The following is an 18,251-nucleotide window of genomic DNA, read 5'->3' as shown; positions in this document are numbered from 1 at the left end:
TTTCTGAATGAGCCCAGTACAAATTGCGAACTATGTAAGGCTTGAGAGCGGTATACTGATGAAATTAAGTCCCTAATGTTAATGCTTTCTGCGGTATTGAACGCTACGAAAATACACAGCCAGTTATGAAGGACGCCGTTATAGAGGGCTACTGAATAACTTCGACTATCGGAGGCTCCTTAACGTGCTTCCTAAGCGCGGTGTACGAGTGGTTTTGCATTTCGAATCCCCCTAAATGTGGCCGCTGGGGCCGGGAATCTAAGTCGCGATTTCTTGCTCTGAAGAAGAACGCCGTCGACATTGAAGCATTACCAGAGGTGTGTGCCTATAAAAGCAATAAACTAATCGTTGCCTTACTGATAAAGTCGCACCTTTTCTGCAGCCTACGTTTTTGCAAATGCGATAACCTTTTGAGACTCTATCTTATGTGCGTGGCCTGGAAGGTTGCCGTCTGAGAAGTTGTTTTCGATCAAACTGCTCCTTCGTGAAGCTTTGGCATTCGCTTAACACTAAAGAGTAACTCGGCGACAGGAGGGAGAAAATGTCAGCTGTCAAAACTCCGATTGTGTACCGCTTCACTCCTTATTGAAGCCATGCGCGAAAAAAAAAAAAAACAAGGGATACAAGAGAAGGTAAAGAAAAAGTAAATCAGTGGCGAGAAAAGTCAAACGGGAAATAAGCGAGCTAAAAGTCACGAGTCAAGGGTCGAACCACGTCCAGAATCGCCTAAAGCGTGCAAATAATTCCACGTAGGTGAACTGGTGAGGCTGCAATGTTACTCAGATCAATATTGCCCCTATTAACGCCGTCGGCGTCGTACAAATCGCACGGATACCCTTTCAAGCATTGACCGTAACTGCGGAGCCAACAGATAACGTACAGAAATTTGAAGGCCAAACACGGTTACAAAACATGCTTAATCAGGTCGCAGAAAAGAAGGAAGAAAAAACATAGTGTTCGCCCATTCTTGATGTCAGTGTGACGTCGGGAATGTCGAAGAATTTTTTTTTTCGTACTTGAGCAGCTTTGGATCAGTAAAGATCCCCAAAACTTGTCATGTTAAAGCTTAGGTATTTCTTTTTCTTGGTTCCTTTTCGAAATATTGTAATAGGAGACGTTGGCGCCTTTAGGTGGCACCGGCTACTCCTCTCGCTTGGCAAAGAAAGATATTTTCAGAAAACTTGAGCAAAATGTGGCACAAAAGTACAACAAAAGAAAGCAGTCAGCCAGCATTAACTTGCATAAACTTCTGTACATGAGTCCAGGAACCGACAGGAGACGAACGTGTGTACAGTTGCATATGTAAAAACAAGTACTTCGAATAATCCGAGAACACATAAAGAAGTTACACAATGCAGTTCAGTCTTACCGATAAAGAATTAACAAGGCCCAAGCAGGCGGCGTCAAAATCAATGACGTTACGGCAATCTTATGCGGGAACGTCCACGTGGCGTCGCCCCCTGTCTTTCCATTTTGCGCCTTTTCTGGCTCAGCAAGCGCATTCTCGCAGTAACAGTGGCGCCTTTGGTATTGTAAATAGGTAATTTACTCATACAGGTGTAATCATTTCTCTATTTAGGGTCCCTGCAATATAGAACGCATATTTGACATAACCACTCTCCGGCTTCTATTTTTGCGCCTCCTTCGTATATGCGGGTTTCGGCGTCACGTTCACTTTGTAACATCGCGCTGTCTACGAGAGACGACAGTGAGCATGAATATAATGTCTCCATATTTGTACTCGCGCCAACTCGACAAGGTTACTGACATTCAGTTTGGGTTAGAGAAACCTAAGGCCCATTTCGCCCCTTCTTCTAGGCAACATTGCATGTTTTCTTTTACTTTATCGCTTATGGCAATAGAATATGACGGCATTAGCAAACCTAATGTTAGGAAAGCTTAAGCTGCGTCAATTATACCCAGATATGAATGCGATAATTTATATATTTTCATAGAACACGAAAGCGCAGGTCGCAAGCCACAATGGCTCTGGCGTTCTCTAGTATACCGCAAGGTGACAGATTCGATCTCCGGACTGTCCTACTCTAAATATAAGATGGAACGAAGCCACTCAGTCGACACATCTGGTTCAATTTGCAGGCTCTACCACCACGTGGTGCGCCGCGAGCTTAGCCACGTGATGTCAATTCAACAGCAAGCCATACCTACAGTCAAGCAATATAAATGCCTCGGCATACATCAGCGGCGTATACATCGGCGTATGCATCAGCGAAGGAAAGACATACTCAAGCGCGTGCCCACCAAGATAATCTAAAAATAAAGGAGAAGCAGCATGCAGCAATAACGAAAGGGAGAATTTTGGGGCCACAATAAATATGAGGTGGTGCGTGGAACCTGGATAGGAGTAATGGTGCCAGCGCCAACGTTCGCAAATGCCATTCTGTGCTTCAAATCGGAGATCTTGTCAGGGTTGGAAGTTAACCAAAAATCGGTAGGCCGGTTGGCTTACGGTAAAACCACAACCAGGTGAAACAGCAAATGAGGCTGTGCATGTTGACAGGGGCTTCATCGCTGCATGGGCAAATCAAGGCAATCCTTGCACAGTAAGTTCGTTCCGTGCGAATGCTGCTTATAGGAGTTGAAACGCCCGTTGCCAAAGCTGCGGTGCACATTCTCGACGCACTAGAACCAATGCTTGCTCCTATATGAAAGCTAGCAAACACAATGGCATCATCAACTTCAAGGTTATTACTTGAGGAAAGAATAAACCGTTCCGTAATATTTCAGTGGAACGCACAAGGTCTACGGGGTTGCCTGAGATATTTTAAACAGAGAGTGCTCAAGCATCGATTTCTATTTATTGTGATATGCGAGCCGAATATGACATCGCCATTTAGACTCTCTGGATACGAACAATTCGCGTCTGAAACAAGTGAAAATCCTAGCAAAGTCTTACTATTCGTGCGATGTGACCTCGCGTATTCGCTAAACGAAGTTCCGGTGCATAACAACAAAGAATACTTTTCTATAACACTGAAGCTAAAGCGCCGGACAATCTTGATCATCGGTGGCTATATTTCTCCCAGGGTAATATTTTACTCTGGGCACCTGAAACTTGTTCTTGACTCCAGCCAAGGACCTCACATTATTGTAGGTGACTTCAACGCGCACCCCCATCTTTGGGGTAGTAGGGTCACAAATGTTCGAGGAAGACAACTTCTTGACTTCACAAGCAGCAACGGTCTTGACATCCTGAGCGACGGCTCACCAACATTTTTAGGTGGTACAACGTACAGCAGCTGTCTCGATTTAGCTATCACTTCACGATACTTTTCGTCTTCTGCAGCATGGTGCACATATGCTGAAACGTATGGCAGTGATCACCTACCCACTTATGTAAAACTGAGATGGTTTACAAGACTCCCAAGTTCCCATACGCGACGCACTTACCGGGATGCTTTTCAAAACAAGCTGGAAGAATCCTACAACTGTATAACTTCTGCGAAAGAGATTGAAGAGCGCATTACAACAGCAAAGCACACAACAACACGTATCATACAAACAACAAATTCAAGAACATCCGTTGACGTTATATATGAAGAGCTGCGGGCAGTCCGACGTCGCGCCGAGCGGAAAAACAAGCGAACTAAATTGATGTCAGACTTGAGGACGTCACGCGATGTGCAAAAAGAAAGGTTCAAAAATACTTAGACAAGCTCAACAGACAACGTTGGAGTTTCTTTTGCACCAGCCTGGACCCAAGAAAACCTTTGTCCACGATATGGCACGTTGTACGAGCCTTATGAGATCTTCTCCACAAGAACTACGTCTCTTCCGAGCTTTGGCTATCATCCAGATGCGCAGTGAGAAAAAAATCGCGAAAGATTTCTGCAAGCACCTCTCCGGATCTACAACAGCACTAGCTTTACTACTCAGGTGCACTCCTCCTACAACGGACGATCGTCTCGATCTCCCATTCACGCTGCAAGAGCTAGGTGCAGTGATTTCCTCTTCAAGACACTCAAGTATAGGCTGGGCATGATGGCATTACCTATTCGAGCTTGCGCCATCTAGGCCCTCGAGCGACTGAAGAGCTCCTACCTTTATACAATCTCTCTTGGTCCTCGGGAACTATGCCTGCACACTGGAAGACAAGCAAGATCGTGGCATTATTGAAACCAGGCAAGACATCCCATTCTATGCTTTCCTACAGACCTGTGGCGTTTGCCAGTTGCATAGGAAAAACCATGAAACGCATGGTCTTGACGTCCCTCGCGTGGTTTTTACACAAGCGTAATATACATCAAGACGCGTTGACAGGTTACCGAAAGGGTAGGTCGTCAATCGACAGCGTTATTCACCTAGTAACAACCGTTGAACATCAGAAACGTCGCCGTCGATGGACGGCTGCTGTCCTACTTGATATCAAGGGTGCTTTTGACATGATGCTGTTTTAAATGCCCTTGAATAATATGGCATCGGTGGTCGTATGCATGGTCGTATAGGTGGCCGTATGCTATCTTCAAGAGATAACAATATTTATGACAACTCTAGACGGTGAAACAAGGAATCATCTCGTCTATCGTGAGGTGCCTCAAGGAGGTGTACTGAGCCCAATTTTATTTACTCTCGTTCTCCTTGGACTCATCAAAGAACTCGCAGGCACAGTCTTGGTCTCTGTGTATGCAGATGAAATCTGTATATGGACCACGAGCTTAACTAGCTTACGAGTGCAAACGAAGCTGCAGCGTGTCAATAACATCGGCATACCCAAACAGTCGCGGACTGCAGCGCTCACCGACGACAAGTGTAACCATGGCATTTACACGAAGGTCAATGGCCTGCTACCCCGTTATGATTGATGGGAAGATTATACCTTCGGTAACGCAGTACAAGTTTCTCGGAGTCATCATCGACCGTGACTTATCTTGGCCGAATCACATCTCTGCATTAAGAAAAAAGCTGGACAGCTTTACTCAAATCATTCGACATATGTCTGGAAAATTGTGGGGGCCATCCAAACCATCTCTTCTGCAGCTCTACCAGGCACATTTTGTTGGCTACCTCCGTTACAGTGCGCCTGTACTTTCTCAGGTTAGTACGCAGACTTGAAAGTGCTCAGGCTCGCGCACTGAAAATTTGCCTAGGACAACCATGATGTGCATCTACTGGGGCACTATTGCAGAGGCATGCGCGTGCCAAGCTTGAGTTTATCTGCAACATGAGCCATTGCGAGTGCATCTAAGGCAACTGTCTAGACACAGGAACAGTCCACTGACTAACGTCACAAGCATACGGCCTGTCGCCGCTTACTCAGAAGCCGTGCTGTCGTAGCAAGACTTGTAGCCGTAGGGCTTTGAACCGCATGACATGAAAGAATTTTCACTCTGGATGATGGCAAAGCCAACGGTGAGACTCTCAATCCCCGGAATAACGAATAAGTCGAAAATGCCGCTTGCTGGGCTCAAGCATTTCGCGTTATCCTACATTGCTTACATGTTTGGATATACCGAACATGTTTTTGGAGATGGTTCAGTGACACAGACCTCTACCGCGGCGGCTTACACGATATCTGGAAAGGGAATCACACAACGGTTGAAGTTAGGACAGAGAACGTCGTCTACAGACACTGAGTTGACCGGGATTTCAAAAGCAATTCGCTGCATCCCGCAACAACGCCTCGAGAAGTGGACAGTGTTCTGTGACTCAATATCAGCACTGCAACTCATCAGCAATTATATGAATCACAGAACCTCATATAGACCTCTGGTTTATAATATGATGTGTTTGCTTGCTGAGGCGTCTCAATCCGGGCATACCATCGTGCTGCAGTGGATTCCTAGCCATTGTGGAATAACTGGAAATGAACAGGCTGACGCGGAAACAAAAAAGGCGCACACTGACGGAAACATTTCAAAAATTCATTTTTCCCGTATGACATCAACGCCTTACTACATAACCCCATCAAAACCTCTATGGCGTGACAATGGGACAACCCCGAACATCAGCAAGAGCGCCACCATAGACTTGACGCTGGTGTACGATTTCGGCTTCCACTTCGGTTGCAGAGAGGCCAGGAAACACTCATCCATCGATTACGGCTGTGTGTGGCGTACACTGTCTTCCTTCCTTCACTGTCTTCCTTTCTTCTGCCCCTTTTCAAGAAATGTATTTTGCGCCACAAAGTATACCTAGGGAAAACTCACCAATACCTTCACAAGATTGGACAAGCACGGAACCCTGACTGTAGCATCTGTCACACTCCCTAGACAAAAGCTAACGTACTTTGCGTGGGCCCTCAATATGCGGCCGAACGAAGAACACTGAAGCCTAGTGTTTTCTGCTTGGACTCCCGCCCCTTTTCGGAAGAAAATATTTTGGGCGCGTGAAGAAGAGTTGACCGTGCCCAACGTTTCATAAAGTCACTCTTGAACTTTCTACGTGAGGCTGGTTTAGACTATCGGCTCTGGAACCTGTGAGACGTGCAGTCAGTGCGAAATGTGTTTCCGCGGGAACTTTTTGTGTGGACAAGATCACTTTTGCGTGTATTGTGTCTACAGTGCGCATCCGCATACTGGACAGCGTGTATGTAGTAGCTCATTGTACAATAACATAATCACCTGCCACCTACCCTTACCTGTATTTCCCACTTCCCATTTTCCCAGTGAGGAGTAGCAGGCTAGAAACACGCTCTCCAGGCCGACCTCTCCTCCTTTATCTTCATTAAAATCTCCTCCTCCTCCTCCTTGACCTCTTTTGAAGTCATAGAAGCGCAGAGCAAAATTAGTTTTGAAGAAAGACTCAGGATTATGGATGAAAATAAGTGGGCGCCCAAAGTGCACAAGTATCTGTATATATAAAGCGTTCACACAGAATGGAGGAAGAGGTCAAGAAAGTTGGTAACCAAGTACAAGGTAATTGAAAGTGTATATAGGCAACCAGGAGTCATCAGAAAGAAAGTAAGCGAAACAGAGACAGCAAATTGGATAAGAAGAATAGAAAGAAAAAAGTACCATGGAGTCCTACAAGAATGGAAATAAATTAGAAAGGAAAATCTGTACGACAACACAAATAGCACTGGCTATTTGAGGCTCGAGCTGGTTGCCTAGGAGAAAAACATACGGGAGCAACTAATCGCAACAAGGTGAGACATCTGTATGCTGCAGCAAATATCCGGAGACCACTCGGCACATCCTAATGGAATGCGAATGGATTCATGCAGCAAGACACGGAGGCAATGTGCGCCTTCTAGGAGCGCTTGGATTTAAAGTGGACAGAAGTACCAACCGGTTAGCAATCGAGATAAGCCAAACGTTTAGAGTATTGGTGGAAAAAAAGACAGGAAGAAAATTGATACGACCTGTTTCGTTACACGCATAGGTAATTGCGATGGATTTATGCGATGGCTGCGATGGCTGCGATGGCGTTATGCCTGGTGTAGGTATCTGGGCACGCGCGGCTCTTATCGCGTGACGGTGCAAATTCCCTGTCGCGGGCCAGTCTCGTTGCAGCCGACCTTGTTCATCCATCGTACGCTTGAGAGCAGCACAATAAGAGTGCGCAAGCGCCCCGTCACGTGGTATTTTGTTTTTTCATGTATCGTGGGATTTCTTTGGAACGCGGAAAAAAAGGACCACGTGAGATATATCGTGTTGGAAACAATTTATTGAGAGGTTTCTCAAGGTGCTCTACAACTTTGCATATCACTTTTAGGGTCTGCAGCCAATACTTAAAAAAGTTGCTTAATTAAACAGAACTAACCCGTTAGTAAAGGGGAAAATAAAAAAAAAACATAGCCTGAGTAACTCTAGGCCAATGTCAACATTATGCATTCAGTTCAACTCCTGTCCGGAGTGATTTTCATTTTGAAAACTTTGGCTCAAGTTACGTGGGACAATCTGTATATGAAGCGCAGCGCTTCATTATTGCAGGGACTTGGAGAAGAGGCTCCCGGTTGGGCCAATGAAAAGCTAAAAAAAATGGTTCCTTATGGATTATCTGGCATTAATGTCATATAAGTGGCCTTCGCTATCGGGACACATCGAAACCTGTTCAATTAATCAGCCAGCATGTCGCGGAGCGTTAAGATGAAAAAGCAAATACCGAGCCCTCTGGTTTGCCTGTCCGAACATGCGCATTCGCGAGGCTGCTGCGGGGCGTGATCTCGTTTGCTCTACTGTAGTTCCCGCCAAATTCAGGATCTCAAAGCTGCCTCGCTTGTTATAGCTTCCCCATGAATTAAGTAACTGGCTAAATGTAATTGGTTATTAAAAGAAGTAATTGAATTACATATGAGCTTTGCCGAGCAAGCAAAGTAATCGCGAAATAACAAAAGTACCACAATATGTATAGCTGATGACAACTAATTAGTCGCATCTCATTCGTTACGTACAGTCCGGTTCTGTAGCAGTGTCCTGCACAGCGTGTCGCGTTTGCTTTGGTTCTGAGGCGAGCGGGGTGTGCCAAATTAATGAAAAATATCGCCCGCATTGCAGTCTTGACCATGGAAGAGCGATAACATGCGTCTATAGAACTATACTACAAAGTCGGGTTGCTTCTTGCTTTTTTTAGTTGAGTGCTCACGGGTGGAGGTGGATGAGTCTTTCGTATACACAAATTTCAATTTGGCCTCCGCTCGACCAGACATGAAGATCTACAGTTGCCGTCTGAAACAATAACAAAAACTGCCTCCATTGTTGCACAGCGCCAGGCATTTTCATAGCCGATGACTGACGAGTCGTCTTATTTTTTCGCGTTTTTATTCGGTGAGTCATCTTTCTACATGAAACCGTGCGTAAATTGTGCTTTGTTTTAGCTGAAGGGAGTCGAATAACGAATAGGTTCCTCGAATGAGATTTGGAGCTTCCTTTGAACTACCTTTAAGCCCGCGTCAGTCATCTGAGCATGTTTCGAGAAAACCATCCGCTTCATGGCCCGATTCACCAGCGCCACGATTTTGTCACGATGCCTTCCGCTCGAACCCATGCACTCTTCTCATCCAACGCTCACGGCCGTCTGATGCCGTTGATGACGAGGGCGGTGCGGCGCTCTGACTGCTGACGAAGCGCGAACTGCGTGAAAAGGAATAGCAGAAGGAAGGCATCGCTACAAAATCGCGGCACAGGTCACTCCGAGGAGGTGGGTGCCGAAGCTCTCTACGCCCGAAACGAACACTGGCACTGCTCGCAAAGACCCAATTACAGCCTGTACGTTACGTGACCACAGTATGCACGGCGGTGTTTCTGACTTGTAGCGTCAGGGGAATAACTTGGAAGAAACCGCGAGAGGGGCGGACCACGTGGCTCCGCGGAAAGGTACCGGGCTCAGCGCGTTAGCCGCATCCTCGCGCCAATGACCGACCTTTCCCAAGGACACTGCCTCGCGAGCACCGATACACCTGTTACGGCAGTCGTTCGGGGTCGATGACTGCAAACATCCGGGAGCAAAAAAAAATATACGTATAGAAGAATACAGCGCAAGTGATGGTCTTGGGAAGTAGGAATGTGTCGTGCGTTTCGATCAGTGGAGATGCTGGAAACTTTTTTCGTTAAAAGAGTTTTGCAGTGTCGCGCTAGAGCCTATCTTTATGTGTCTTTCATTTCCAGAACTTTTCAAGAATGAAACCACCTTCCCGGCACGGGTACTGTGATTGAAGACAACACAAAATATCGTAAGGCCATAACCGACATCATCGCTCCAGGCTTCACTTGACCTTAATCATTAGCACTTACTGCCTTATTTTGTTGTATCTGCGTTCTTTTTATCCACCCCCCTCTATGATACCTTTGGTTTTGAGGGTACAATAAAGTTAATTTCGTTTGGTTGTGCAAAACAAAAACAACGACAACAACGATATCAACAACATAAACAGCCAAATGCAAACGGCAAATTTACGAAAAGCATAGTTAATAAAATGTCTGGCCTAGTTTATAAATAACAAACACTCTGGCTTTTTAAACGTTCTGGTTTGGAATTATATTGCAACGGCCTCTATTATCTTTATATTTGTTTTTCGAAAAGCTGGATAACAGAGATAAATATATAGAATTGGGCGAGAATAAGCTATCTGCTTCAGCAGCATGGCCATTTTCAGTTTTCGGGATTACAGTTCTTAATTAATAATATCACCGCCCCTTCCAGCCCGTGAAGATGGTCGAATAGCGAAGCTGTGTTAGTTACACCGAGTGTTACCCTATGCAAGTCAAACTTCGCAAGAAATCTATACTGTACCTTTGTTTGACCATTCCTTCACATCATTTTCGCTTTTGGGGTAGGCGGCGTCTTTCCCAGGAGTACGCACTACTCGTGGTCTTCCCATAGCTATAGCTGGGATGGAATGTGCGAAACCACTAATCCAAAGCTCCGTATATTGCGCGCAAGGCCTACCACTGGAGATTCGGCACTTCTTGCTGGCGCAAGAAGTGCCGGCAGCGACACGCTCCAGTATCGCGTTTCAATCGCTGGGCACTGTTCGTCGGCTGCAAACCGCCAGCACCACATTTTCTTTCTCGTCAGGGTGGGATGAATTGTCGATAAATTCGATGCCGATCTGGCTCGATCGCCGAAAATGCACCGTGGACAACCATATGAAATTCACGTACAAGATAACATTCTCATGGGGGCAAAGGGTCACTCAAACCCCTTTCCCCCTGTTGAGCTCTTGTTTTCCTCTTCCGCCAGGTCATGTGGCCCATTTTTTTGCGAAGTCCGACAAGCACGGCAAAGGGCCCGCATAAATAGCTTCGCTGTAAAAGGAAATATCGGTGCCGTATGAGAGATTTGACCATCTTTAACTGACCCCATCATACCATTCAAATGAAACTACCTTCGAACACGGTTCCTCTGCCCGTCTGCTCGCTTGCTACGCCAGTGTCGCACAGATGTGACGCCACCTCAGTGTGTGGGCATAAAGGTGAATGCCTTCCATTTTTTTTAATATACGCCTGTCGCAGTGCCATTCTCGCCCCAGACAATGGCAGCTGTGTCGAGTATACGTTCACAATGCGTGAAAGTGCAGTGTGCTATCATACAGGTACATCCGCTTAGCTGCGTAGACGTGACGCACATTTTTCACGGCTGTTTCCTGCGGGAAATATGGCAGGAAAGTTACCATCTGTCAGGATGACGAAAAAGAAACAATAGAAAAAGCAGAAAGCGCAAGGTTCCACGTTAAGCATGACTGACGGCGAAGCCTTCTATTGGTACGAGTAAGCAAGAAGATAGAAAGCAGACGAACGAAATAAGAAACTTCCTTCTTAGTGGTTTTTATGATCACACGTTTTAACTATCTCCCTTAACCTTTCTGCATCTTAGCTTTGCAACCTTTTCTATTTTCCCAGCCACGGCAGCCGCATTTCAATGGGGGCGAAATGCGAAAACACCCGTGTGCTTACATTTCATCATCAGCAGCAGCAGCAGCAGAAGCAGCAGCCTGGTTACGCCCACTGCAGGGCAAAGGCATCTCCCATACTTCTCCAACTACCCCGGTCATGAACTACTTCTGGCCATGTTGTCCCTGCAAACTTCTTAATCTCATCCACCCACCTAACTTTCTGCCGCCCCCTGCTACGCTTCCCTTCCCTTGGAATCCAGTCCGTAACCCTTAATGACCATCGGTTATCTTCCCTCCTCATTAAATGTCCTGTCCATGCCCCATTTCTTTTTCTTGATTTCAACTAAGATGTCATTAACTTGCGTTTGTTCCCGCACCCAATCTGCTCTTATCCCTTAACGTTACACCTATCATTCTTCTTTCCATAGCTCGTTGCATCGTCCTCAATTTAAGTAGAACCCTTTTCGTAAGCCTCAAGGTTTCTGCCCCATACGTGAGTACTGGTAAGACACAGCTGTTAAACACTTTTCTCTTGAGGAATAATGGCAACCTGCTGTTCATGATCTGAGAATGTCTGCCAAACGCACCCCCCACCCCATTTTTATTGTTCTGATTATTTCAGTCTCATTATCCCGATATGCGGTCACTACCTGTTCTAAGAAGATATATTCCTTACCACTTCCAGTGCCTCGCTACCTATCGTAAACTGCTGTTCTCTTCCGAGACTGTTAAACATTACTTTAGTTTTCTGCAGATTAATTTTTAGACCCACCCTTCTGTTTTGCCTCTCCAGGTCAGTAAGCATCCATTGAAATTGGTCCCCTGAGTTACAAGCCAAAGCAATATCATCAGCGAGTCGCAAGTTACTAAGGTATTCTCCATTCACTTTTATCCTCAATTCTTCTCAATCCAGGTCTCTGAATACCTCCTGTAAACACGCAGTGAATAGCATTGGAGAGATCGTATCTCACTGCCTGACGCCTTTCTTTATTGGGATTTTGTTGTTTTCTTTATGGAGGACTACGGTAGCTGTGGAGCCGCAATAGATGTCTTTCAGTATCTTTACATACGGCTCATCTGCATCCTGATTCCGTAATGCCTGCATGACTGGTGAGGTTTCGACTGAATCAAACGCTTTCTCGTAATCAATGAAAGCTATATATAAGGGTTGGTTATATTCCGCACATTTCTCTATAACCTGATTGATAGTGTGAATATGGTCTATTGTTGAGTAACCTTTACGGAATCCTGCCTGGTCCTTTGGTTGACAGAAGTCTAAGGTGTTCCTGATTCTATTTGCGATCACCTTAGTAAATACTTTGTAGGCAACGGACAGTAAGCTGATCGGTCTATAATTTTTCAAGTCTTTGGTATCCCCTTTCCTATGAATTAGGATTATGTTAGCGTTCTTCCAAGATTCCGGTACGCGCGAAGTCATGAGGCATTGCTTATACAGGGCGGCCAGTTTTTCTAGAACACTCTTCCCACCATCCTTCAACAAATCTGCTGTTACCTGATCCTCCCCAGCTGCCTTCCCCCTTTGCATAGCTCCCAGGGCTTTCTTTCCTTCTACCGACGTTATTTGTGGGATTTCAAATTCATCTAGACTATTCTTTCTTCCATTATCGTCGTGGGTGCCACTGGTACTGTATAACTCTCTATAAAACTCCTCAGCTACTTGAGCTATCTCAACCGTATTAGTAGCGATATTGCCGGCTTTGTCTCTTAACGCACACATCTGATTCTTGCCTATTCCTAGTTTCTTCTTCACTGCTTTTAGGCTTCCTCCGTTCGTGAGAGCATGTGCAATTCTATCCATATTATACTCCCATATGTCAGCTGTCTTACGCTTGTTGATTAACTTGGAAAGTTCTGCCAGTTCTATTCTAGCTGTAGGGTTAGAGGCTTTAATACAGTGGCATTTCTTGATCAGATCTTTCGTCTCCTGCGATAGCTTACTGGCATCCTGTCTAACGGGGTTACCACCGACTTCTATTGCACATTCCTTAATGATGCCCATAAGATTGTAGTTCATATCTTCAACACTAAGGTCCTATTCCCGAGTTAAGGCCGAATACCTGTCCTGTAGCTTGATCCGGAATTCCTCTATTTTCCCTCTTACCGCTAATTCATTGATCGGCTTCTTATGTACCAGTTTCTTCCGTTCCCTCCTCTAGTCAAGACGAATTCGAGTTCTTACCATCCTATGGTCACTGCAGCGCACTTTGCCGAGCACGCCCACATCTTGTATGATGCCAGGGTTAGCGCAGAGTATGAAGTCTATTTCATTTCTAGTCTCGTCATTCGGGCTCCTCCACGTCCACTTTCGCCTATGCCGCTGGCGGAAGAGGGTGTTCATTATCCGCACATTATTCTGTTCTGTACTTATATTTAAGTGCACGTTAAAGAACCCCAGGTGGTCCAAATTTCCCAAGCCCCCCCCCTCCCCCCTAGGGCGTGCCTCCTAATCAGATCCTGGTTTTGGCACGTAAAACTTCATAATTTAATTTTCTTCCCTCTTTTTCTCTGTGCGCACGCGTCTGCATAGCTATCGCCTGCATGACGTCAACATTTACCTGAGAGCATGTGTACCCTACACCGTGCCGTGCTAAATAACGGCCTCCCGGCAATTTTCACCCTTCAGCCCTGACAATGTCCTTTATGGTCAGAAGCTTATTACGTAAGCATTGTAGGGCTACTTCCTTCGGAAATCTGTCCATCCGTCTGTCTGTAACGCTTGACACGATAGGCTCTATGGGGTCCTAAGGGGGTATCTATGAGAATTTCTGCTGACTGCGTATGACTATACAGAAATTTTTGATGATGATGATGATGATGATGATGATGATGATGATAATAGATAGATAGATAGATAGATAGATAGATAGATAGATAGATAGATAGATAGATAGATAGATAGATAGATAGATAGATAGATAGATAGATAGATAGATAGATAGATATAGCGCTTGTCCTTGTCCGTCTTTCTTGTTTCCGTGGTTTTATTCGCGCTAAATTACTACAAATAAGTACACCTCTCACGCAGCAAAATCTTTGACGGGTACAGAACTTACGTAAATGGCTTGGGATGAGAGTACGCAGAACTTATGAAAAGCTTGTCCGTTCGTGCTTCAAAGAGATGACTGCTTTCGCTTTATGCCAGGAAGCGAGATTGAGCTACGAAGGACGCCGTACAAGCGAAGCGAATTGACTTTGAGGATATCTTCGGCTATAATGCTACAGCTACTTAGGTGAAATTATGCATTTTTCTGTAGATGTAGAATATGCATAGGTTAATTTAGCCCTGCTTCTAATAACCAACTGAAGATCACGTTGGTTTTGCCGTGACACAAACGCGCTAGCATACTATTGACTTCATGTACGTTTCACTACACTTTCTTTTGAGGATTTATTGTGCTAGAACACAAACAACCAGAAGTAAGTTTGAGAAGGGCGCCGTGAAATATAACGCCTGCCTGGACAAAGTTGCTTGGAAATGACAGTACAAAATGGAAATGCTTATTTAAGATATTAACGTAGCTCGTCCTGTGGTCGTGGAGGTTGAAAGTGACGTACGCGCTGGTGAGACAATTTGAAAACAGATCGTGAACAAATTTGATCACAAACTGCACAAAGGAGGTCGACAGTGGGGTTCAAGGATACGGTTGCACCTATAGTTGCCGTAAACCGCAGTGATTTGTGTGGTATGACGTCTGGCCGTCAGAATGAGACAAATTCCCTCCGAAAAATGTTTAGAAACCCTATAGGGCTCGTACTTGTTGTCGGAGCCCATATTTGGCTGCTTTCTCTAGAGAGTATCCGATATTAATATTCATTATGCGACAGATGCAAGAGTTCTAGTAAACGTACTACGCCGCACGAGGCATGTGCTGAAACCAGTTTTCTAGAAAACAAAAGCTGATATCGATGTACATCAAGTGACGTTCGGATTGGTTCTTTTCCAAACTAGGCCAGACATTCTCACGCCATTCGGTGCAGCACAGCGCGAGTAGTAAATGAGTTTGGGATAACAGCAATCTGGCTCATGAAATAACAATAAGGGTTTTTTCCCCTCGTTAACTGCATCGTCACTACACAGCTACTGACTAATCAGATTTAAGAACGAAAATGATTTTTGATTACGTATTCCTTCACACGAAAAGTACGGAAAAATATGCTCAAATGCTTTCTTCAGGATATCTCGACTCGTACTTTTGAATGAGGAGCGCAGTTGAGTAGCGTGCGGACCTACTATACAGCCACACCTCGCCGGAATTTCCTGGCATCTTTTTAGCACCTTAAGAATGTCTGTTGCCGACGAGAAAAAGTTTCCTTTTTTCGATTCCACTTGGCCAAATTCTGCGATCGCTCGTACGAGAATTCCGGGGTTCCGATAGAGCGAGACGTGAAACATACCGCATTTCTTCCAACCCGTTAAACTTACTGCGCTGGTCAAGAGCGCAAAATTTAACATAGTATGATTTATTTCAGCATACGCCATCTAGCGTGACTCGCCTCCTGCCGACGGCGCGCTTACATAATCAACTCGATCATACATTCGTCCGATGCAGGGGTTAGATCTCCCATTCGTAAGCCTCACTTTCGACGCGTTGCGTAACTCACAGCTCGTGCAGTGGACGGTGTTAGCGCATAGGCAAATCAAAGTTCTTGTATTCGGCCACTCGATCAATGCGCGTAACCATATTGTTTTCCCTCTCGCTCAACTACGCCAGCAACGGGATATCGGTCTACTGTTGATTCCCTCGCAAATATCCGCTGCTCTCGTCGATGGCATCACCCGTGACGTCACCTCGACACGACCGAATCGAGAAAGAGTTGCACCGCTCACCTAGGCAGGCCTGCATGGCAACACCTGGGGGAAACGGTGTCTCCGGCAGCGGCGGCGGCGATTCCTGCGAGCAAGCGACTCGCTGCTAGCTGCCTCGAAGAGCGAGTGGCTTGCGTGGCCGCCTGCTGCAGCAGAGTCGGCGTCTGCCGCTGCTGCCGCCACCGCCGGTCCAACCTCGCGCGCACAGCGGCAGCCAGGCCGACCTTGAAGAGCCAGTATCCGGCCACGACACGAGAGCAGGCAGGTTCCCGCCCTCGCCGAGCGATCATCGTTTCCTTATTCGCGGCGCGCGCAGCTGCGAGCCGCGGTGATTACAATCGATGACTGCCGACTTGACGGCTCCTCCATGCCATCTGCCAAGTTTGGTAGGTCATAATGCGCCCAGGTGTAACTATGCGAGAGCGGCGTGAATGCCCCGATAAGCGATTAAGCCGTTACAAAGGGGAACTGAGGAGTAGCAAGAACTCAGTGCGGCTGCCGCAGCAATTCTTCCGAATTTTTGCAAGGTTAACGAATCTGGGCTCATTTTACGATTTAACGAATGTTGCATCAAATTTACGAAAAACCAATTCTGTTTACGAAAGCCCTTCACTCATCGGTCTTCGAACGTTCGGTTTGAAGTCTTGTGATGGTGAAAGGACGCCTGGAATACACTTTAAGAGTTAAAGTTTACACCCTTTCAGTCTCGAATCTTGCCACAGAACAATAAACGTCATCTATCTTGTCCGCATTTCCTTTCTTTAACGCTGCGAGCCGGGTAGTCTCCAATAAGGAACGGCATGCCCGTTATCAGCATGACATTGCCGACAGGAAAGTAGCGGCCGCGGCCTTTTCAAGAAAGGAAACGCAACCAAGGCAGATGACGATTATCGTTGTGTGACAGATATACTCCCCGAAGGGTGTAAACTTCTTTTAGAGTGCGCTTGCTTCGAGCAAGTTAATATAAACAAGTTCCTAAATCGGGTGAAATCAGCAACAGCAGATTCGCTGAAAAAGTCACTGTAATCTAAAAGGAATGTTTTCCATGTCAGTCCCTGCTTTACCAATTTTACAGCTGCTTGTGCTCTGCGTCTAAAGGCAAAATATTGTTAAGTTCGTATGTGTCCATCAAAAGGCGTATTTTGAGCGCTAGCTTTACGAAAAAAAGAAAAGAAAAGGAAAACACGCAAGCCTACGTGAAGAGTAGCTTCATAAACACGCAAACTCGACTCGCGCGGCGAAAGCGTGCGGCGTGCGGGAACATGCGAAATATCCCGCGCGTGCGTTTAAGTTAGTGAATAGTTAGCAGATGGCGCTAGTAGTAATGCGTTGTTTTCCTAGTTTTTTTCGGAACCGCCATTACTCATGCCGAGATTTTTCATTCGCGTCTTCTATTTTTTTCTCCTTTTTCTCTTTTTTTTTTCTTTGTAACACGCATGTACGTCGACGGTGTATTCTTTCACGTGAGCTTTGGTTTACATGCCTTTTTTTTTTTCCTTTCTTTTACCGAGAGTCACGGAGCAAGAAACTCCGTGCCGAGAGTACAGTGTACTAGAATATTGGGTAGTGTGCTGTGAAGCCGCGCATGTCGCCGGAGCCGGAGGGCGCTAGGGGCGCTGGAGCTAGTTCCACCTAGAATTACTGTATATGCTACCGTAGGTAGCAGAGTTGCGCGTAGGTCCGCCATCTTGCCTGAGAAGCAACCAAGTCAATGCGGCGAAGCCGCACTCCGTTTTTGCAGGCGACATGCCTAGCGTATCGTCGATCGGCCGTGGGCGCTTTTGCATCGCTTGTGCACCGCTTTTCCGCCTAATCGCAAACAAAGCGCATCGAAACAGCTGACTGGATTAGATTGTGAAGAAAAAGGCGCTGCCCTTCTTTAGCGCGCGGCGTAAGATGCAGCGCGTATATTAGTTGTTTTTTGGACTTGGACCTGTGCACTTTCTCCGCCCTAATAACGCATGGGCACTCGCGTATCTAGAACAGATTGTGTATTCTATATACGCCGATCAGATGCAGCATTCGTGAACCGCGACGGTAACGATTAGATCGCACCGAATAAACTTAGGGAATATGGTGATGTTATTTTATAGATTCCGGAAATCCTACAAAAAGTTTTGTGCGAGAAAG

The 18,251-nt window shown here is 45.9% G+C and overlaps 1 protein-coding gene across 2 annotated transcripts in view; it reads right to left on the bottom strand.

The window, feature by feature from the left end:
* Cbs (Cystathionine beta-synthase) overlaps positions 1–16,446 on the bottom strand; it is a 77,930-nt gene extending 61,484 nt beyond the window's left edge. Inside the window, exon 1 of one of the 2 annotated variants that reach the window (XM_075691709.1) lies at positions 16,143–16,446. In XM_075691709.1, the coding sequence (XP_075547824.1) occupies positions 16,143–16,411 (269 nt within the window). In that variant the 5' untranslated portion in view covers positions 16,412–16,446. The remainder of the gene's footprint in view (positions 1–16,142) is intronic. The other variant, XM_075691711.1, reaches the window with a different exon arrangement.
* Between the last annotated feature and the right edge of the window lie 1,805 nt (positions 16,447–18,251).

This window comes from Dermacentor variabilis, chromosome 5 (assembly GCF_050947875.1).
Source record: "Dermacentor variabilis isolate Ectoservices chromosome 5, ASM5094787v1, whole genome shotgun sequence".
In the NCBI taxonomy this organism is placed as follows: Eukaryota; Metazoa; Arthropoda; class Arachnida; order Ixodida; family Ixodidae; genus Dermacentor; species Dermacentor variabilis.
Note: the sequence above shows the minus strand (reverse complement) of the source record. Positions and strands in the feature narration are given on the sequence as shown.